Here is a 23,005-nt window from a genome sequence, read left to right as displayed (position 1 = left end):
GCAGTAGAGCACGCCTTCGGCGCCAGAGATATGCCTTGTGTGGCACGTACGTGTCCCACAGAGAGTTTTCAGCATCGGTACGATCTCAACTTCCGGGTGAAACAAATAATGACCTTCAGAAAGGGCAGGCATTGCGCGTTAAGCCCGCACAACGCGAACAATGTTCGAGTGCACGGAATTGTGTTCATTATGCTGCACACGTCGCCAACAACCTCCAGGGAACTGCATTGTTACCAAGCATTCACCCACAAGGATGCTTCGTAGGGTTACGTATAAATTAATTTCCATGCTGAAATACATCCATTCTGTCAATGAGAAATATAGAAGAAACTGCAGGAAAAGCGTACCGAATCAACTGCGGGGAGCTGCCTCCTTGACTTATGGCCATAGCCATGCAGGTCGTTGAAAGAAGATTAAGATCACTGCGCTGAAGGTCATGGTGCATTACTTACTAAGGAACATGAATTGAAATGCGTTGACATTACATGTAAAAGTCTTTACCCATTCAAAGTACCAGTTAGTGATGCAATCAAGGTCTCCCTGAGGAACGAAATGGCTTTCTTGATTCTGGAATGCCTTACATTAGGAACCCATCTCTTTAGCTCAGATGCAGAGATTAGAATGTCCCTAACGCTTGTGCGTTAGAAAGAAGCCGCGCATTCAGTTTTACGTTACCTCTATAACCACCCAACAACAAAGCACATTGTGTCTCTCAACACACTGCAGCGCGACAGCTTCGTTTATTTTCAGTAGAGCACGCTGATGGCGAGTTGTTTTATTAGTGTTGAAAACAACTTATCGCAATAATAAAAAAAAAACAGGACGAAGGCAGATTCACAAGAACGATCACAGGGTCTCTGACTGTTATTGTCCGTCTGTCTTCGTCCTGTCTTTTTAATGCGCTAAGTTTTAATATTTTATATTTTTTAACGTTGCTCGAGCACTATGGCCAACTTCCTGTGCAAATGACACAGTTGTGTACTAGGCCCTTTGTCCGAGCTTAACTGGCCCTCAGGGTTGGAGCAACAAAATGTCACCATATTGAACACTGCGCGTTTGTTCTGACCAAACTGAACTCTGAAGAAATGGTTGAGGCCGGTTGCTGCAAAATTAGAACCGAATGAGCTGGACGTTTAGAAGAGCAGTACACCTTCATTCGTAACAACCGCAGGCTAACCACTAAAATGGTTAGTTGATTTAGTCGCTGTTCGTTTCTTTAGACATTTCAAGATGGAAGAGTACGAGCATACACATAGTGGAAATATTTATTTTTCCTGTGCGACCGTAGGCTACGGAGTTGAATGACGAACAAGGTCGGGGAACGTCAGTCTGCGCCTCTGAAGCTGTCTAATGGCAGTCTTTTTTTTGTCTTTTTTCATTATTGAAAATGGGCGTTTCTTGCCATAAACGTGTGCATATCTACCTGCGTATTCCCGCGTTCCCCATTTCTCCGGCAGGCCTGGTGAAGCCAAGTGTGGGCAGTGTGTTCGTGCGTGGCTACGACATGGTGAGATACACGAGGCTTGCCCGCGGCTCCGTCAGCTACTGCCCGCAGCGCGACCTCCTCTTTCCCGACATGACTGTCTGGGAGCACTTGCTCTTCTTCGGCGCAGTGAGTCGCAGATGAGCATTGCTGCCTTTTTGTCATCTTCATCATTTTTATTCTCATATCAATACTCAAAAATAACGAAAATCTTTCAGTACCAATCTAGTGACAGGTCCGACAGAAAATTAGAATGTAATAAATAGAAAGAGCGAAACACATTAAAATAAGCAAAAGTCAAATAAAACAAATGGTGCGTTTTTTGTAGCAGCAACAAAAGGTTAGACAGTCGTAAAGTAGCAAGAAGAAAAAATAAACAAAATAAGAGGGCACAAACTTTTTTTCCCAACTAAGGCACACAAAACATCGACATCACATTAAAACGTTTTTTGGCGCCTGAAAATAATCATAGAATGCGGCGCCATGCATTACACAAGACAACCAAAGAAGTAAAAAATGAAAAAGTGGTCCAAATTTAGAATGGTACTAAACAGAAAACTTTCTGGATTGCTTTGGCAATACACTGTGATGTGTGACATTGTAGCTCTAGACGGATGCTGCCACAAATGAGCGCTGAATACGGAACTTAACTGTTTGCACAGTAACAGGGCTCTACTTTTCACATTATTTGAAACCAAATAGTCGCTTATTCTATGCTTATTATCGATGAGCACTGGTTCTTTAAGGTAAATAAGTCGTCTTGAAATTATGAGAACGGTAAAGATTTTAGTCACGCTTGTTGCTTCTCACTAGGGCTTAGTGCAACTGTGGACAAGTCTCGTTTGAAACGAGGCTTCACATATTTCCGCAAACGCCCTTCGATCGCGTAAAGTCAGTCGCTGGAAGACACTGGCCTCCGCTTGAGAAAACAGAACTGAACTGGCGTTTAACAAAGTTTCGGAAGACTACTGAGGGTCATAGATTGCTTGCGGCACTTGCCAACTGTCCGCTCTCGAATACGATGCGTGTTCATTTCCTGCGCGGCCCAGATCAAGGAGATGCGACCACGCGAGGTCCAGGCAGCAGCGGAGGCGAGCCTCGACCGAATAAACCTGGGTCGCAAGGCACGGGAATTGACCGACGAACTTAGTCGCGGGGAGAAGAAGCGGCTCAGCATCGCCGTTGCCACCATCGCCGAGCCCAAGGTACAACCCTCCAGCACCTTTAACTTTTTCAGACTCAACTGCCTATCATAAGATGTTTATTTCTGTTACCAACACGCTATAGATAAAAATATTGCTCATTAAAAAGGTGAATTTGGATTCTGCAGCGTCTTTTGCAGAGAAGAGAGCAAGGCATGCCAGGCGAAGGCCGCGGTTATGCTTTAGTTAGTTCTGCTGACTTCACCACATGACAGCTATGTGCCGCGGAAAATGAGCTCAAGGTACTGAAAGCCCCTCTAAATCACCTGACGTTCACCTCGCCAGGCGAATTCACAGCGCCAGCAGCTGCCCAAGGCGGCCCACCTGCCCTGTCTCACGCGGTTAAAGGGATGGACAGCGTAAGAAGAAGCGCCGCTTGCAGGGGCGTGGCGTGCCGTTCGATATATAGAATGACCGGTGAAATTGCAGTTAAATTTACCGCGCGCGCATTTTCTATATTTTTTTAACAGGATTTTCAAGGGGGTGATTTATGTGTTCGATATATATCCAACAATTCGAAACATCTTCACTCGATATGTCCAAGCCCGACTGTAATCAACGCGAAATAGCAGCAGGCTCATATTAGGTCTGTTAAATCCCTTTGCAGCTACGTTTTACTTCAGAAAAATTAAATTTAGATGCATAGATTTAATGAGAGCTTCTTTTATGCTCATTATTTCTTTGTAACTATTTCGTTGTAGAGACGTTTGTCTGAGAAAGTACGGTGTAACGCCGATCACCCCGACCGCGTCTTTCTTTTTGTTTCCTCTGGCTCATTCTCCACCAGCTGTTCTGACAGTAACAAACGGTGCACTTGTTGTAGCCGTAAAACGATTTGCCTTGTAAAGAAACATAAGTGTGTTCCGCCTTTATTTTCTTTGTCTACGTTATCTACTTATTTCCGCCTTCCGCGTGCATGCCCCACTGTTCTGCACAAAAGCATTTTTGAGCGGGAAACCTTTAATTCATATAATGGAAGACCTCACCATAACAATCAATACATCTGCAAGTCACCCGACGGAAGTATTGACTTTTTTTTCTATTAACGTTTTTGCTATCGTCAATAGCGTTCCGCATTGGTTTTCTGTGGCAGTCTTAACTGTTCGATGCGGTCTATGGAAACACTTAAAAGAAACATTTTTCTACACTTCAGAAGACTAGATTATTATCTTCAATGTTTCCATAAGAGTAGCTTACAATTTCTCAATTTTCAAAGTTTTTGTCCGAGTATGCTGGAGAAGACACCGAGAGGACGGAATAATGCCTTTTCTGACGCCCCAATTTAAACCACTTTTTGAGGAACTCTTTTTAGTTTTCTCATGTGAGAGTAGACACCGACGCGATCAATGCAGGTGAGTGTGTGCCTGCCTCTTGAAGACGAGTTGAAAGAGCGGTGTACGTGGTAACCGTGCTCTGCTTGGAACGGTGCCTCTTGCAGCTGCTCATCGTGGACGAGCCCACGTCAGGCCTGGACCCCGGCAGCGCCCGCTCCATCTGGGACCTGCTGCTTCGTGTGCGGATCTCGAGTACTCTGCTCTTCTCCACGCACGACATGGCCGAGGCCGACGTGATCGCCGACCGCGTCATCGCCCTCTCCTCAGGCACCGTCGTCTGCAACGCCTCGCCGCAGTACCTCAAGTCCACCTACGGTGCGTGCATTGTGCACAGACTGAGCGGCGATCCTGCGGCGACAAGCACGCTGTCACAATTTTCTGGCTATTTGAAGTCAGGCTTACGCTTTCATAGCTTCCAGGACGTCGTGAACACCCTCGCCAACTTATAAACTTTTTGGCGCGCCTTTTTCGTGAAAGCGTGGCAGCCTCAGTCAGCAAGTGTAGTTAATTTATCTCAAAACCCATTTGCCACGTCATGGTCGTGATTCTTTTCGTGCACATCTTTTTTTTCGTACACATCTACACATTTTTTTAGATTAATTCGTACACATCAAGAAAAAACCCCTATGCTACCAGACCTCTGCAGTTACGCATGTCGCATTCCAAGTTCCTTAAAGTTGTAAATTTCATAACCTCATCATTTCATCGGACTGAGTGCCGCCTTTTTTTGTTTCCCATTCTTCGGTTACCGCACTGTTAGGTTAACTCACAGCAACCACGCAAAAGCCCAGAAATCGAAGACCCCTTTGTATGGTTTCCCTGTCACCTCTACTGGGTACTACACTGACAGACATTGCAGCTACACTGAAATAATACAATGCTTAGACGTATTGTTTCCAATGTAGTCCAGTATCTCTAGACCCCAGACGGCGCGCTTCTTGTGCGTTTAGAGATACGGTTTTTCTTTTTTTTACTCTGTCAGAAAACAAGCGCCTATAAAGAAATCGCTTGCACTTCCTCCTTTCTTGACTGTCGTGATGAATCCATTATGGCGACTTCTAGGCATGGAAAGGCAGATTACCTGACTACCCAAAACTCTAAGTCGCCCACACCAACTGTTTCTTTGAATGACCACTAGCCGCACAATCACCTCATTGTTCCTATCTACCCTGCCTTCGTGGAGTGCTTGGCTCTCCGCGGAATAGTTGCGAAATAAAATGTATTCTCTCTGTCTGGTATCAAAACAAGCAAAAGAAAGACGCAGTTATGGTAGCACCCTTTATGGATAACTTGATCGCTTCTTGAAGGAAGAAACGAAGGAGGGGTTGAAAGGAGGCACTGGTACCAGGCGCCATAGAGGGGGGCTCAGTAATATTTTCCACCACCTGGGAATTTTCAACAAGAACTGACACCGCTCTGCACAGTATTGTTATTTTTTTTTTTGAATTCCTCTATTATTGAAAAGCGGGAGCCGCGGCCTGCCGCCTCGTGCTCACTGCCGACCGCCATGACCACAGAGTCACCTTTTTCAGAAACTCCGGCAGACGTCGGACAGGAATTCATTACGTTGCTTTAGAAACACCTCCAGTTCCAAAAGGCAACATCGCAGGAAGGACACATATGTTGCAAAAATGCAACAGTGAAAATGAAGTAATGGAACTCCTCTTGAAACAGAACCTGGCAACTGCGACAGTGAAATTGTGATGGCACTTCAAATAGCAGCCACCAGTTTAATGGTGGCTGCTATTCTCAAGTCATCAGCACGCCGTTACTCCCAACGTTTACAGCGTCATGTAAGTAGGTCACGGAAAAGCCGTTTGTTCCCCGGCCGCTGCGGTCCAATTTCGATGAAAGCGAAATTCTAGAGGCCCGTGTACTGTGCGATGTCAGTGCACGTTAAAGAACACCAGGTGGTCGAAATTTCCGGAGCCCTTCACTACGGCGTCCCTCATAGCCTGAGTCGCTTTGGGACTTTAACCCCCCATAAACCAAACCAAACCGCTTGTTCCTTGTTCCACGTCCTCCCTCGCAGGAGTTGGTTACAAGATACACATCGCCAAGCGCCCACCTCCAGCAGAATTTAGCGCAGAGCGGCTCCTGAACGCGGTGCAGAGGCGCGCCCCAGCGGCAGAGATGATCGAGAACTCAGCCAGAAGTGCCACACTGGCCCTGTACACAGTCAGCCCCAACGGTCTAGACCAACTGTTCCTGGATTTGGAGACCCGCGGTGCCTCGTTGGGCATCGCGTCTATCCGGCTCACCGTGTGCACGCTCAAGGACATCTATCTCAGGCGGGTCCACCGACCTCGGACGATGTATTCAGCGGTTAAAAGAAGTCTGAAGAATAACAGCTATATCCTACTATATCCAACAACTGAAGCAGAAACTATATCCAGTCACTGTTTTCAGTGAAAAGTGATTTTTTGACCCTTTACGATTATTTTCACGCTTGTCCGGAAGCAAAGGCCCATTTATCACGAACAGAATTTGCAACATTTAACAATCTTCCCAAAGGTTGATTCAAAGCCATGACGTCCTTACCAAAAAGAACGGGTGCCCACAGTTTTGCTGAATGTTGGGGTAGCCTAGCCTCCGGTATACTAGACCAAAAATCAGTATCGACGCACGCATTTTAGTTCAGAAATCAGACTGTGATGGCGACACCTGTACTACGTTTTCTGGTATTCTTTAGCATGTAAAAGCACCGTTTTCGGAAGTGATGTCTTATTTTGGATTAGAACGCTGTACCCTAATGTTACAGGCAAATTTCTGTTTGTCCTCAGTGATCCTTAAAACTAATTACTGCGTCCTTTTGGGCCAGTTGGCCAGCTAAGAATGTTTTCCGGTGCATTGTACTGCTCTGTACCAGAACGCAGTCCGCCCATCGTGATGCCAGTTAAGGCCGATCCACACGACGGACCGTTCGCCCGCGGCCCGCGCACTACGTGTTCATGCGTCAGCACTTTGAGAGGCGCGCTGTCGGCCGCCATCCATCCAGCCATCCAGCGCGCCTCTCAATGTGCTGACGCATGAACACGTAGTGCGCGGGCCGCGGACTAACGGTCCGTCGTGTGAATCGGCCTTTACTGAATCTCTGACACCTTTATAAGTGCAATACTCTCTTGCTGCAGTAACTAGGAGGGAACAAACCCACCAAACTTCGCTTCAGTCTGCTCTCTAAACAAAACCTCAATCTTTTTGTGACCTACATGACTCAAGATAAGAATTACTGAAGTCAGCCTGAGTCTACTAAGGTTGCTGAGAATAGATTATCAAATATAAAGGGCGCTGCGGAGCTCTCGCAACTGCTTTAATACACTGTGGAATTGGCACGAAAATAACATATCACTACTTTTTTGCCTTCTTCTTTACAGGCTGATTATGGACAGCGTTTCCCTGAGCCAAGGCACAACAGTCTTCGGACAACAGTGGCGTACGTAAGAAATCTGACATTTAACTTTACAGCAGCGGCGCCGTATCACCTTTTTCTTTCACGCACTGCGCTGCGCGGTGAGGCGCGTTGCAGGCCGTGCCTTGGCCATCGTTGTGATGCGGGCATTGGTGGGGATTTGTAGGGAGCAGAAGCGCCAATCACTTGCTTGGCACCCACGTTCTCGGTTCGGACTGTAGTGAACTTAAGAGCTGCCTTTTACCAATAGCCAAAGGGCGCTACTGCTAAATTAATGTACTTATGCTGCCGTGCTTACCCGCAGCCTCGCGGTTTGCTAATCTTGTTCCAGCCGTTTCGTTAGCATACATACTCAAGGTGCCAAGGATCTCTGCAAGGCCACAGCAGGGAGGAAAAGACCCTTAATTCAAAGCCCGGTTCAAGAAGAGCCCACTGGACGCCTTGTGTGAATCGTACATGAAGACCGAGGCCGTCACCTGTCGCTTCAAAGTACCGTGACATTTGAGACGGCACCCATTTCCAGCCTAGATTCAGCGCTGCAGAGTGTCGTCATATCTTGCGAAGATGAATGCTCCCAGCCATGAGCGAAAGAGGGCGTCTCAAGCGCAGGGCTGAGTTCGTGTCCTCTTAGTGTGACTCCGTCTAGCGAGCTGTTCTCTCTTCGCATTGCCCGACTCACCCAGTGTCCTACATAGAAAGCAAGATGTTCTAGACGAAGAAATCAGAAGCGTCTGTTCCTCTCTCTCCGCAGCCAGCGACCTGGCGACTGTCGTGGCGGGCGCGGGCAGAGGGCCGACGACCTGGGCCCAAGTCCAGGTGCTGTCCACGGAGCGCTTCCTGTTCGCGCGTCGCAGCTGCCTGCTCATCACGTTCGCCTTCGTCGCGCCCACGCTTATTGTCTTGGTCGCCCTGCGGTGGATGGCGAACGGCGCCGCAGAGCTGTCCGCCGAGGCTTCGCACGATGCGAGCGACATCGTCGTGCCGGTGTCCCTGAGCGACCACTACCCGAGCGCCGTCACTTTCCTGGACGATGACGCCTCGTCTCGGCTCACGCTGACGCCCTTCTATCAGACGCTGGTGCGGCTCAGGCCTTAGTGGATAATGGCGTCCACTTAACGCGTCGTTGCTCCTATCGTGACAAGACTACAACCTAATAGCGAGCATTGCAGAGATGCGCTGCGAGATGCGTAGTTGACACACCCAAGTGTACCAAGCCTCTCAATTCGGGAAAAGCTAACAACGTCAAATAGGGACTTACCTGTTTCGTTATCGATCAGATTGCATCAAAAAATATCAAGGGGGGGGGGGTGGACTTTATTAAAGACTAGCAACACTTTCGGCGCTTAGTTGTGTCTCAATCAAAGAAAACCGTGGAACCTCCATGCGTAAAAATATTTCATGTTCACCGCATACCGGCCCACAGTACAGTTTTCGCAAAACAAACTTGAGGAAAAACTCCGACTAAGATGAACTCGGGTAAGACGAGTTCTAGGATAAAGTAAAAAGTGTGAGAATTTTGGTTGGTTTCCCATATAGGATTCATCGTAAAAAATATTCGCTTGAAACAAACCTTCACTTGTCCTTTGGTTACGGCGAACTTTTCCAGCGACCGTGAACCACGGCAACCCGCAAAAGGGCACTCACGAAGCGTATGTGCACTAGCACTGTTCAGGATAGAACCACAGAAAATAAACGCGACGAGGCTTGAAAGCTCCCCTGAAAAGGTATCTTCTGCGCACGTTCGCGCCTTGGCGCAAAAAAGCTATCTTGCGGAAACTTACGTCTTGGGGCGAAGCTGTCTGTGTCTCTGTGTCTTTTCTTAGCGGTTCGTCCCGTGTTTGCGCAACGTACACATTCATTACAACATGTACCAACTAGGCCCAACCGAAGTTTTATTGTCTTGCTGGAGCTGCGGCTGAGTAAAAGGCGCGGATTGCAGACGCTGATTGACATTTGAGAGCAGAATTTTCGGCTGACGCAGCGTGTGTCCAAACACTCGTTATCGTGGCGCAGAGGTTACCATGTACCAGCGCCGCGTGCACACTCCCTGCGGCGGACGACGGAGTGCATGATGCACATACTCGGCCCGTTTGTGACAGCCACGCTCTGAAACTAAAAAGTGTCAAGAGACGAACTGCTGCCCAGTTGAGCTCTCGAAGCCGTACGGAATGCAAAGTCATAAAAGGGGCAAATAAATATCGCTGTGGAAGAGAGAAAGGTATTTATAAAGCTGAAATGAAATAAAATTAACAGCCGATTTGCATAGGTAATGAAATGCGAAGTAGGTGCGCTAGCACTGCTTATCCCTGCTAAACTTTTCAATGCATTTTTCCACTTTGTCATGCTTCGTTTCACTTTGGTTTAGAAGGCGGGATTATAAGGGGGAAAGAAACAATGAGTAAGCAACGGAAAGAAAGGGGTGCGAGGAGAATGCAAGGCATGAGGATCTGCGATGCACTAGAGTTCCGGCATCGCCACATCCAGAACAGTGAAAGGGGGTCCCCAGGGCGAATAAAGGTAATCGCAGAGCAAGGAAGTGCGCGTGAATGCGAGCGCCCATTAAGATGCGGAGGTGAGCACAGGCTGCTTCACGATGCGGCGAGCGGAACCGAGCCCAAGTCTAGCGTGCACCGCGCGTACAGGTCTGCTGTCCGTGAAGGCTGAGGGGAGACTGACGCGAGGGGACAGAGGCCGAAGTTGAGGGTGCGTGAGTGACTAACTCAGTCCGGATAACACACACTTGTACAAACTTCCCGGTGGCTGCCGCGACGGCCGTAAATGCAATATGCGCCATTCTCTCATTGGCTGCAGCTGTGCGGCTGCTCCACCTCCTCATTGCGCCTCGTGACACGCGCATGGCCACCTTCTCTTAGGTGCTTCAAGTTCGCGGAGAGAGAGAGCGGCCTGGGACAGACATCCACAAAATCAGTTATTGCGGCTAGAAGTGCTACGCACTAAAAAATAAAACTAGTGCAATGTCGTCTTCAAGTGGGTTACCGTGAGCTAGTTCCGTGGCTCATTCTTTTGCTAACTGCATGAACAGCGAAGTAGATATTACATCAGCAATTATCCTCTCACTGCAAGCCTATTTTATTCATAAACGACATGCAGTGTATATTTGGGCACAGCTGACATCTTCAAATTTCATGCTAGGTACACTTCTGTTAAGATGAACTTCTGATAAAACGAAGTTTCATGGCCATTTCAAGTTCATCGTAAAGGCAGTCTACTGTTCTCCGAAATATAAACACGCAGTCAGGATTTTAAGAGCGTGATCTGCATTTCTCTGCCTGACGTGTACAATGCATCCCCTAGTGTCAGACCACGCCTTTAAGAAGCAGGTGAATGCCCCCTTTCTGTGTCTGCAATGTTCCAAAAATGGTTTTTCGGAGCTTATCATTGTGGTGTTCGAGAGCAAGATTGTTGTGGTTGTGCTGTCTCCAGCATAGCACATACGCGTTCCGAGCAATGTAACCCATTGCCAGCAAGCGCTAAAAATGTTTGTTCCAGGTGCAAGAAGAAGGGGCCGTTTTAGGGGTCTACAATGGCACATCCCAGGCCGCACTTCTGGAGATAGCCGAGGCGAACTACATCGCCTATACGCAGTACTACGTTTTCGGCGCCATATTCAGGAACGGCCAGTGAGTACCGAACCTGCCTAGCAACACTATTTCTTTCTGGCACGCTATGATTAAGAAATTCCTGAGCATCTATGGCTCAGCTGTACCAATTGACTCTTAAAGCGGTTTCTTTGAGTGTGCCAGAGAGGCAACAGTTAACAATATTCACTGCTTCTCCGTCGCCAGCGGACAGTTTTTAAACCGAAGAGTTAATAAGTAATATTTGTCAGGATTTGCCCGACGCAGTCTTCCTTGCTCGAGCAATCTGCAGCGCTCACTGACCCGCTGCTTCCCATATCGCAGGGTGCAGGCATGGTTCAATCCTTACGCGATGCTGAGCAAGTCCATCGCCTTTGACCTCGTCAGCAGTGCCCTCCTTCGCTTGCACACGGGAGACGCCACAGCTCGCTTCCACACGCTCCTCGTTATCCACATCGTACAGACCGTAAGGATGCAATCATGGGATCGCAGGAAATCGCATTGTTGTTGTATAGGCAAAGCAGATACGACGATAACAGTATATTAGAGGTACTACCCGATCCGACACCATGCAAAAACTCTCCACAGTTGTCTTCGGGGGTTAGCTTGGACTTATTTATACGAGGGCAAAAAAAGAACTGGAGGGAACACTTGAGGAATGCCCATATACGCGGTATTGCTCATCCTGTACTTCACATTAATACATCCCTGAGGGGCCTCATACTCCTGTTGGCGCAATTGTGCAGCGTTTAAGCGATGCGCCACTGCCCTGTAATGGCAGGTTGTGCCACCGATGGGGCTCGCGCGAAACAGGTTGCTCTTCCCGAGCAACCTCTAGCGACCAGTCATTAATTGGACTGCCACCTGCCACGGTGGTCAGTTTGCTCGCAATGCAGTCCGGTGAACACGTTGTGATGACGCCATGAGGTCACGTGACGTAGGTGGCGCACCTGCGTTCCCGGATGCGAGGCTTGAAATGGTCGCCGACGCCGACAATTTTTTCCGACATAGGGGTACTGACGCTATCGCGTTAAAAAAAAACATACAGAAAGACATAACAGACTTCTGATGCTTGCTCCTTCTGTACATTTCCGCTCTGCATTCATTTACATAAATGTGTTCAAGCTAGCTCCGCAAGGCACCACCAACCAGTTCTCCCAAACGCAAACTGAATCGTGTCTACGGTTGCTTTCTATAGCCGGTACGTCTCTTATCTTTTAGACGACCACCATGCGCGTTCCCTCCAAGTGTTACGATGACTGCAGCTTGCGGTGCATCTAGGTGCATCTTATGTCCATAGGAAAGGCTTACAGGGCTGCCTTTTGTGCCCATCCCGTACGTCCACAGAGCGTCGTGGACGCCAAGAGCAACGAGGACGAAGGAGGCGTCGCCCGTCCACCCGTATCGGTGTACATCCCCATGGAGAGCGTCCACGCACTCGTCGATCATATGGTCGGCGTGTGGTCGCTGCTTGCACCGTTGGCGACCGGTCTGTTCCTTGTCGTATTCGTGGCCTACCCCAGCGCCGAGTCTGTGAGTCGCTTCATCATGCTGCAGCTCATGACGGGCATCCCCGGCTGGCTGCACTGCCTCGTCAACTGGGCGGTCGACCTGCTGCTCTACTTCTGGGTCACCGCTGCGGTCTCAGCTGTGTTCATCTTCCACTGCTCCCTCAGCGCGGTCTCTTACAGTAAGTTGGCCGTCAACGATTCACGCGTTGTTTGAATAGTACAAAGAATGCCATTCCTTTTCATATATAACTGCTTCTTTGGCCAGTCGCATCGAGGATGTGCGGTCTCTGGTTGTTACTCGGAAATATACAACAGAGTCAAACCCACAGAACTTATAATCATAATCATCATCGGCCTGACTGCGCTCGCTGCAGGGCAAAGGCCTCTCCCATATCTCTTCAATTAACCCTGTTCTGTGCCAGCTGCGGCCACTCTATCCCCGCAAGCTTCTTAATCTCATCCACCCGCCAACTCTCTATCGCCTCCTGCTAAGCTTGCATTGCGGAGGACTTATAAATCGGTATCTAAAAACTTTTAATCTGTGACTCCAACGTCAAATCTCATGCAGATGCCTTGCTGGCCTTGGTCGCATCGTTCAGCGGAGTCGGAATCCTGTTGGTTCACCTCTTCGCATACTGTACGAAGAACTCCAGCAGGGCCTACCTCATGGTGATCCTGTTCTTCATTGCTGGAGGTGCGCCGCATCCGGGCCCGTTCCACTGCTATTCAGCTGAGGGAGAAATAGCTGCGTAGGAATAGCACCGCTTCACAGTGATAGCTGCTTGTAGGAGTTCCTTTATTGTAACCGACTTGGGCTTTCATCCACTTTGATCTTGGCTTTAAGTGGACATGGATTAACCGCTCTACTGACAGCGATAAGTCCTCTGCCTCTTCGCAACCCGCCTGCAAGCGATTTGAGGCCTGTGGACTCAACTTCATAAACAAGATACACCAGCTAAGACGTACAGTCAGGCCGGAATGAAACGTGAACAGAGCATGTCAAGAAAACAACATATTCTACCTGCCTACTTTCAGCTGAAGTGCACAACTAGCCTGATTCATGTGCATGGGTAAAGGGCCTACTGAAATGCATAATCGAAAATAGGTTGTAAAGGAATATCTCGCTGCAAAGCAGAAATGTATGACATACGCGTATGCGTGTTCGCGTTTCATTGCGGCCTGACTGTACAGCCGCATTAAGTAACATCAGGGACCGACATAGTGTTCCCACACTGTATATTCAGAAGGGAGGTGACTGGGTGATGGTATTAACTTATTTATTGAGTCGCAAGGGAAGGGGGGGGGGGATTAGTGATGGTTTTCGTCCTTCGTCAGTGAAGTCCTCAGTGCAAGATCAATTGAATAACGCGATCTGACGGGCCGTTTCATCAGTCGTTGCCGGTAGATTCATAATGGTGGTTCAACAGCGCAAACACAGACAAACCAATAGCCGTTGAACCACCATTACGAATTTACACAAACTAGCCCAATCTGCACTACTCCTACAGTTGCTGGTAGCTCGAACCACACCGAAAGACTAAGGGGAGTTGAAAGAAGGGAGTAAGATGGTTAATTCCCACACGGGTCAAGGCCCTCCGAGACGGCTCTGCAATGTTGTCGTCCGCGCGATCGTAGCGCTCCGATACCACATCCGACCAACTATGCATGAAAGACTCGCTACCACTAATCTAAATGTGTCTGATCATCTTTGTCTTCGACAGCGTGATTTATCGTTCTTGGGCCCATGCAGCGACGAAAGTAGCGCAGCGCACCTGCGCAAAGAATGTATCAACAGCACTGTTTGCTTACCTGAATCTTCCTGCACGTGGAAGCAGCACAAACGATAAAGCCAAGTTGGCAGGCGACGCACACCTCGTCACTAGCATGGCCAGGAAGGCATTCAAATTTTTCAAATCGTTGCCGCTATTCATGACGTCATCATTCCTGTAGATATTCGGCTGCAATAAACGGAGAGTCGTCTTTCGCTCTCGGCTCTCGGCATTCGTGATAGCGTCTGCACTCCTTTACGACCTTCAGTCTGATAGCGCCCGGATGCCGCTACGACAACCTGCCATTTCAATGCCGCCTTTTTCTTGCTTTTCTGGTTCCAAGTGTTCTTTCGGGGCGGTGTCGCGGTGGCTGAGGCACTCTTCGGTTTTTCGCGCTAAGCTGCAAGCACGAGTTTTAAGTAACCGAGCCGAATTTACGCCGCCTACTCGTTCGCTATAACCGAGTGGAGCGGCAGCAGTTGTTCGGTGTATATGAGATGAGTTACCATTGCCTTAAGGCATATTTTGATGGTAGTACCGCACTCATTGCAACTTATTCGTAATAAGCAGGCGTTCGTGACATCTGTGGCCGTTATAAGTTGGTTTGGTTTGTTGGAGTTTAATGTCCCAAAGAGACTCAGGCTATGAGGGACTCCGTAGTGAAGGGCTCCGGAAATTTCGACCGGCTGAGGTTCTTTAACGTGCACTCAAATCGCACAGTGCACGAGCCTCTAGAATTTCACCTCCATCGAAATTCGACTGTCGTGGCTGGGATCGAACCCACGCGGCGGCCCCTGCCGGCCGTTGTAAGTGGGCTTGACTGTAATTTTTATAAACGTTCGGGTAAGGTACGCTTTCAAGCTGGCGCCAAGCCCCAAGCTCTGGCATTGGCTCTGTTAAGAGGTTTGCAGTGCCGAGGTAGTCTTCTGCGATGGGTCTTAGCTGTTCCTGAACTCAATGCTGACATCGGCCTTCTGAATGAGTGGCCACGGCGCAGTGCCATTGCGGTGGCAAGAAAGATGCGAGGGACACTGAAGCTCCACTTCTAGGGTATGTCCTTGCAGCGTTAATGCTTCCCTTCAGCGGCATGCGGTGCTCATTGCATATCACTTCGTAGAAATGGACACTCTTCTTTTCGATGCAGGTTTGACACTCGAGGACTTTATACTGCTCTCGCGCCATCTGTTTGGGAAGCGATGTACATCAGATAGCTATGGTTTTCTGGTGGCTGCCGAATGCTGGCGCTGCTATGCCGCGTCAAGGAAAGATGATATTACTTAGTTACTATTTCCGTAATTAAAACCTCTCTAATTGCACACGTAATCATTAGCGTCCAATTGTAAGATGCTACTTTACGTGAATGACCACTCGACATGCATGTAAATCTCGCATATAACCATGCCGCAAAAGCATGCCTGCGTGGCGCACGGGGAGCGTGTTTGACTCGCTACTCGAGGAACGCAGGTTCAAATCCCCGACTAAAGTACCTTTTTTATTTGAAAGGAAATCCCTTACGTCACAAACGTACATCATTTGATATCTGCCGTAGCTTTTAATTAGTATTATATGTGATGTTTTCAATAGCCTTCATTCCACAGATCCTTGTGTGACGGCACGTCTCGAGTGATGGTACATGTGACGTCAGGTCCGCCGTACCACAGCGCCTACGGGACGAAATCGATGAACGGCGCCAGTCTTTCCACTGAACGGATGCCTTACGGCTATCGCGTTAAAAGATACTTTTAAAGCCATGCGCAATAACGTGCTTCTTTTTCAATACACTCGACTCCCAGAGAGTCGGAAATGAATAATCGCTTGTCTATCACGCTCAGCACCATGAATGTGACGTCATACCGCTCCCGTGGCTATATCGATACCCGAATTGTACATATTTCGAGGGATCTTAAGTGTTAATTACGCTTAATTACACATTTCTCTATCTAATTTGACACAAATCTGACGTTTTCCCGGCCATTCTCTGACAATTTTCACTATGCCGTGACGACTTCCGGTGGATGCGACGTCACACGATTCCCGTGGCTATATCGAGGTCCGTGCTATTTTAACGCAATTTCGACATTTTGCATTACCTTAATTAACTAATTAACCTACAGTCATAAAACCTGGCTTCTAGGTTCATTTTTTTCATCTTCTTCCTGAAGCAATCAGTGCTTTTCTTGTATATTTCTAGTTCCCGAGATAAACACGTGTGACACGCTTTGTTAACAGACGACAGTATGAGCCATTAGAGGCTTTCGCCTTAATATGGCGAGTGGCGGTTGTGCCGAATCCGCCGCAATAGATGCTCTAGGAGACCTGCGTCGTCGTGACAAAGAAGGGCTCCGCTGCGCCCGCAGGATTGCTCTCGATGCAGGTGGCCCGGTTCCTGCAGATCTACAGCAGCGTGCTCGCCGGCTTCTGCCGCCTGCTGCCGCCCTGCTCGCTGCTCATGGGCGTCGTCAAGGTTGTGACGCTCGAGTGGGTGCACACCAGCTGCCAAAACCTGGCCGGCTGGCGCAGGGGCAACATCACCGCGCTGGTCGCCTTCTGCCGCGAGGTGTTCGACTACTGGAAGAGCTACGCGGCAGACAGGTTCACTGGCCTCGCCAAGGAGCCCATAGACATGTGCTGCCTCAGTGAGTGGTTCGCGCGCAGTGTGCATCTATCTTATATTTCGGGAATACTCCCCTGACGGTCAGCAGGAGTTTATATCTTCCAATTTATATCGGCACTATACTGACATCTTGCATGCTATTTAACGTTTATCAAAGGTGAGCTTAAGTGCCTCCATGCCACCGCAAACGTGCCGGATGGCGACGACCATTTTTGTAGGAAGGCGCCGCCTTCGATTCTTAAGTACTTCGTAGACTCCGCTCTATTAAAAGGAAACTGGTAATTTCTGTATGAGATGATTTTTATGTTTGGCATCTACATAGTAAGATGAGGCGACCCACACTTGCGAAAATTTCGTCATTCGGAATAAAAATGCGCTACCGCAAAACTCAGACTGTGCAACGAATGGCTTAGCCTTGAGCACGGTAAACGATGAACTAAGACATGATGTTCGCTGGTTAGCACGAGTTTACACCTGAAGCGGCTATTGATGTGCCTTCCTAGCCCTCTAAGGAGGCGAAAACTCAGCGCGTTTTTTTTCCTTCTTGTACTACAGCGCCACTTGAAGCCAAAATTTAGATGGGCACTGAGACCTATAATCTGGGAAACTTTGGGAGAGATAAACGAGAAAAATTATGGGGCCACTTAAGGCCACTTGAGAGGGAAATGTTGTGTTGTGTTGAGTTGTGTTCTTAGCATCTAAGGTTATCATGCGCCAAGCTCAAGGTGGAGGAAAATTGATATCTGAAGAATTTTTCTAAAAAGCAAAAAAAAAATCGGTGGTGTAAAGAGCCTAAAAATTGAGTTGCTGCTACACTGTAATGCTTGGAAAGAAATTTAGGAAAGTCAGTTTTCAAACCTTTAAAGAAGGTCGAGTAACCTCAGTGGCGATCCTTGGCTGGCAAGGTGACGGGGAAATGCGATAGCGATGTCATTTGGATCCATTGCGCACAGATGAAAGTGTATGTAGACGACATCTAAAGCACAGCGCGAGAGACTGCCAGTTAACCACCTGGAATGTTCGGAGTTGGCTATAGCGGAGTGACCTTGTCCAGTGGCCAGCGAAGCTGATCTGTCCCTCCCCCCCTTCCCCCCCGGGGCTTCTAATTCCGCTCATGGCAATATGGCAATAAAAGACTAATTTTTCAATACGTCATCCGTCCACCTTACACTCTGTCTACTGCAGAGATGTCTGCAGAGGAGGGCTGTGCAACACCCCCCCCCCCCTCCAGACTCCAGCTATTGGCGTTATTATCGTAAAGCATAGTATAGCATAGCTAGTTGCTTTAATTTCATATAGTCAGTCTTAAAGGCTTTCATTTAAGTAACCTAAAATAATCATCTCCTAGTAGAAGTCATTGAATGGCTGCCCCTATTCGTGGGCAAGATTAGAAGATTTGAAACAGGCGCAGCACAAACTTTTTAATGCTCTTAATCGCTTAGTGTATGCTTCTATATAAATCAGCCCATGTCGTATAAGTTTCATGTACATCAAAGAAGCACAGCCTTTAGCAGTACAGGTAATAAAAATATAAATAAAATTCATTGACAATTCAAGCTTTTAACATTGGATGAGGAAAAAATTAGGCGACGATTGCGGTAGCCGGTAATAAGAAATTCGACCGCAGCTCTTCACACTTCCCCAGCCACCGCTGGAGTAGCCACTGACCCCCCCCCCCCATAATAGAAGTTCTGGTGTTCTTGCTGACGCCCCCTGCTACGTTTGCCCTCTCCGGTGGCGATGTCGTTTAGTACTAGAGACAGCATACTTATAATGCCGAATACGTATTAGCGTAAAAGTGTACCGGCGTACCGGACGCCTGTTGCACACGCCGGGTGGCGCCACCTAGCCGCGACTCTACCCGTGAGCGTGCGCAGCCGGCGTCGTAAATCTGCATACGCCTGCGCTAGTACGTCTCCGGTACGCTATAGGCATCTGATCTCGCTGCTTCCCAGCTCCTTCGGAGGAGATGGCTTTTCGAATCTGGTGGCGCGCTGTGATTAGTCCTTGGCGGTAACGTGATACCTGTGACGTCATCACAGTCTCGAGCAATCAGGGAATTTGCATACACCCGTTGGAGGGGTTCTGGTGTTATGACAGCTGTACTGCTGTTGTATTAAAAGTGTTGACGTCCTTATTGTATTGAACAGGTTGGAGAGGCGGCGCAGTGGCCGCCACGCTAAATATCAAGAGAGCGGTAATGAGCTCCGAGCATATTTAGTCCGTTTATCGTAACCTGCTCGAACATGCACTTTGAAAGGTAGTTGCGCCATGGAACCGGTCCATAAGCTTCCAAAGTGTGGGTTTCATGGTCTAAATAAGGCACAGGTTTTTGGTCACCATCATGGCGGCCCCTGTGATGTGAGGGCAACCTGTCTATACAAGCACAGGATTTATTTACCTCTCAAATACCTTAGCATACCAAAGGCCCCTGAATGATGCTTTACATTTGAGATACAGTTGAAATCCAGAGGTCAGCAGCTATTCACTGCTTTTTTTGTATGTTTTCATGCTTGCGATGAACGAAAGCCGTGCTGGGCAGGCCATTCCAGTTCTTTGTTTCCGTGCACGAAAAACAGTAGGGAATGCAGGAAATGCAGGCAAGCTTGTCGTGATTGACGCAGATTGAGCTCCATTATGGCTAGTCCATAATGGAGCTGGTATTGGATTTTGGGGGGAATTGTTGTTTATGACAATGGCGCTTCGGCGGCCCCTTCCTGTCGCGCGCAGCTCTGTACCCGTCCAGCGACGTGAACTGGAGCCCGTTCCAGATCTACCACGTCGGTGTGGGCCTCGAGCTGGCCTCGATGCTCGTGCAAGGGGCGCTTCTCTTGCTCTTCATCAGCTGGCGCCACTCGGGACGCACGCTGTGCCGAGACTCCGTTGGGGAGCTGCCCGATCGAGAGAACCAGGATCCGGACGTGTACAGCGAGACGCAGGTAGGTGGGTGCTCCACCAGAAATCTCGCAAACCACCCATTTTCACGCGTACGCAACATCGCACGCTTACCATGATCCCCCAAAATGGCACCACGGCGGCAGCTAGCCCAACAACGAAGGCACTCTATGGAAGTGTACCCCCGTATACCGTACCAGGGGGGGGGGGGTCACAGTAAACGGCTGCTCCGGCATCCTAGGTAGGCCACCCAAGCAACGTGACCTTGTGGCGCCATCACAACTTGCCCACCGGAATGTAAGCAAACTGACCACCGTTGGAGGTGGCAGTTGAATAAATGCCTGGCCGCGAGAAGTTTCTCGGGACGAGCAACCTGGGTCTGGGTGCACTATCCGCCGCCGGTTGCAACACCTGGCATCGCAAGGCAGTGACGCATGGCTTAACCGCTGCACCACTGGGCAGCGGTGGTATAAGGACTGCCATTGATATATGAATGTAAAGTCTGGAATTACCATTTGAGCACATTGGGGTATTAACCAATTAACGGTATCGCGTCATTCCCTTAACCCGGAGCTTGCGCGTCCCCTCCTTATTTTTCTTTGGGTATTCTTTGTCTGGCTGTTTTTTTTTCCTCTCTACCAACAGCACGAGGAAGCAGACCTTAAACAACCCATGAACCACCTTTGCTTAAGCTTACGTTCCTTGCTGAAGTATTTCCAGCGTGCTAAAAAGTAGAAGTGCCCACTCGCACACGGTACGCTAACTGATACTCGGGCGACAATGCCTCCCCGTTCCGCATGTGTTTTTCTTTTGTCTACAGTTTACGGAGACACCTTCGTGTCACCATTTATCCGGGCTTGTGACGGCAGCGGCGCAGGAGGTAGCAACGGGTTCTCTTGTTTCCCATTGCGAATGAGAGCTGGCAGCGTAACGTCCTTAAGCTAGGACAGTTTGATGAGAGGGTGGGGCTGCGCTTTCACGGGGGACGTACTGTATACCTGTCGTGTTCACTGGTTCGTCCTATCCGTCTGGAACACTCATTCTTCCAAAAGAGCGAAAACTGGTCCTAGTTGGTTGTACATGATATAAGAAACGTGTTATACACATTACTGGCGACCACGAAACAAATGATACGACAGCCAAGGCTCTGCGTGTGTCGTGTCAGTTGTTTCGTGGTCTCCAGTAAAATACATAGCAGATTGCTTCTTTGAGTATTCTTTACTTTTCTGCTGACACCGTTGAGCACACGCTCTTCATTTACTCAAGTGTAGGAGAGCCGGCCAATGATGGCGTTTCATTTTCTTAACGTTGCGCCATCACAACCGTCCCACTAGATTGTAAGGAAAATGATCACCGCAGCAGGTGGCAATTAAATCAATGATTGGCCGCGCGAGGTTTCCCGAGAATGGCAACCTGTGGCGCACAATCCCTTGCCGGTGGCAACGCCTGCCATCGCAAAGCAGTGGTGCCGTAAGGGACAAAGTAACGGATTACATAACGTCATGAAAACGACGTCAGTGTCCGCACTCATTCTTACAGTTTCAAAACTGTAAGAAACATAAGGACCAACAAAACCGTCCTCGCAGTATTTAGAGGGTTTGTCGAACTCGACATTGAGCGCAAGCCAACTGTGGGCATGGTACTTCGTGTTGTTTCTGCAGGCCGTGTACCTAGCGTGCCGCAGCCGCTCACTCTCGGGCTACGCGCTGGTAGCCGAAGACCTGCAGAAGTGGTTCCGTGGCGACCACGCCGTGCGAGGCTTCAACGTGGCAGTGCGACCGGGCGAGTGCTTCGGCCTGCTGGGCGTCAAGAACTGCGGCAAGAGCAGCACGGTTCACATTCTGGCCGGCCTGTCGCCGCCAACGCTCGGAGAGTGCCACATGAGCGACATCAAGCTGTCCTGGGGTGCCAGGGCTGTGAGTATACAAGTCTTCCGAGAAAGCCCATGCTTACAGGGATAGCATTATTATGAACTTCTCCGGGGGCGACGGCACCACCTCGTGCGCAGTCGTTGGAAACAAAGTTTAACTATCTTGCTGGCGGCCAGTGAGAACATTCACATGAGCCGCTAAGTGTGGGAACCCATGACTGTGTCCTCTTGCATATCATGAGATCCAAGCGGGTGCGAGCCATGTGAGCCTTCGGGAACGTGAGCCTTGGAAACTCTGACCATGAGTCCAAGATACCGCTTCAATAGCGTCCGGCACCGCGCTCTGCTGAACGTTGCGACTTCTGGAGGTAATGCACTGATGTCGCAGAGAAAAGACATTTCGTTCTTGATTGCGACTCTCAACGACTAGTTCTGGATGGATGACTTCTCTAAGGCGAAGTTAGTGTCGTGGCAGCGTGAATATGAACGTGTAAGAAGTTAGTGCCGCGGCCGTGTTAATAATCGTGTCAATCCTTGAACGCGACTTCGAGCCTGTTATGTAGTAAAATAGTATTGTGCGAGAGTAACCACCTTCACACGAATCTGGCATGCGCAGTGGCAGTCCCGCGTGGGCTTCTGTCACCAGGAGGACACGCTCATGGACGACTTCACAGCCGTGGAGACGCTGCAGTTCTTTGCCCGCCTGCGAGGCGTGCCTGCCGAGAAGATCGACGAGCTCGTCAACAGCCTCGTCAGAGTCGTCGACCTCACCGACGTCGCGCACCGGAGATGCCGAGAGTACTCGTACGTGGAGCAAGACTTTGATTTGAGCTAGTTGGTTTTAGCATGACATGGTTTACCCAAGAAGCGTACTGGTGCTAAAAGACGGAGACAACACATAAGACAGGACTGGCGCCATTCCTGCCTTGTGTGCGTTGTCTCCGTCTTATAGCACCAGTACGCTTTTTGCGTAAACCATGTCATCGTACGCGGACCTGGCAGCATCGCTTGTGACGCACCTCTCAGGCAAATGTTTCGGAAGCAAACGCATTTGCGAAAAAAAAAACCGTGGAAAGCCTGCGCATGCCTATTCATTGTGCCTGCATCAGTGCGCCGGACTATGCTACCTTTTCCCGTAATAGCCAGCAGCTAAGTGGCTTACGATAATGTAAGCAGTTGACCTCGAACTTCGTAATTCCACTTCGCAACTGCTGAATCGTTTAAATGTACTTTTGCTCCTGCTGCAACTTGCTCCACGAGTTTCTATACATATATCAGTGCGATATTTTTTGTTCTCCTTACCAGAAGGTATTCTCCAT

General features: G+C 49.0%; 1 protein-coding gene across 1 annotated transcript in view; it reads left to right on the top strand.

The window, feature by feature from the left end:
- Window positions 1–23,005, top strand: part of LOC149343438 (phospholipid-transporting ATPase ABCA3-like) — a 58,424-nt gene that overhangs the window by 19,298 nt on the left and 16,121 nt on the right. The window contains exons 10-23 of the mRNA XM_089546969.1: window positions 1,458–1,612; window positions 2,533–2,688; window positions 4,124–4,334; window positions 6,052–6,310; window positions 7,394–7,452; window positions 8,180–8,505; window positions 10,939–11,069; window positions 11,352–11,493; window positions 12,375–12,717; window positions 13,107–13,232; window positions 16,665–16,943; window positions 19,652–19,860; window positions 21,478–21,732; window positions 22,303–22,490. Of these exons, the coding sequence (XP_089403095.1) occupies window positions 1,458–1,612; window positions 2,533–2,688; window positions 4,124–4,334; window positions 6,052–6,310; window positions 7,394–7,452; window positions 8,180–8,505; window positions 10,939–11,069; window positions 11,352–11,493; window positions 12,375–12,717; window positions 13,107–13,232; window positions 16,665–16,943; window positions 19,652–19,860; window positions 21,478–21,732; window positions 22,303–22,490 (2,839 nt within the window). The remainder of the gene's footprint in view (window positions 1–1,457; window positions 1,613–2,532; window positions 2,689–4,123; window positions 4,335–6,051; window positions 6,311–7,393; window positions 7,453–8,179; window positions 8,506–10,938; window positions 11,070–11,351; window positions 11,494–12,374; window positions 12,718–13,106; window positions 13,233–16,664; window positions 16,944–19,651; window positions 19,861–21,477; window positions 21,733–22,302; window positions 22,491–23,005) is intronic.

The sequence above is a fragment of the Amblyomma mixtum genome, chromosome 5 (genome assembly GCF_055824585.1).
Source record: "Amblyomma mixtum isolate Tamu chromosome 5, ASM5582458v1, whole genome shotgun sequence".
NCBI classification, from domain to species: domain Eukaryota; kingdom Metazoa; phylum Arthropoda; class Arachnida; order Ixodida; family Ixodidae; genus Amblyomma; species Amblyomma mixtum.
The sequence above is the reverse complement of the archived record's forward strand: the minus strand, read 5'-3'. Positions and strand labels throughout refer to the sequence as shown.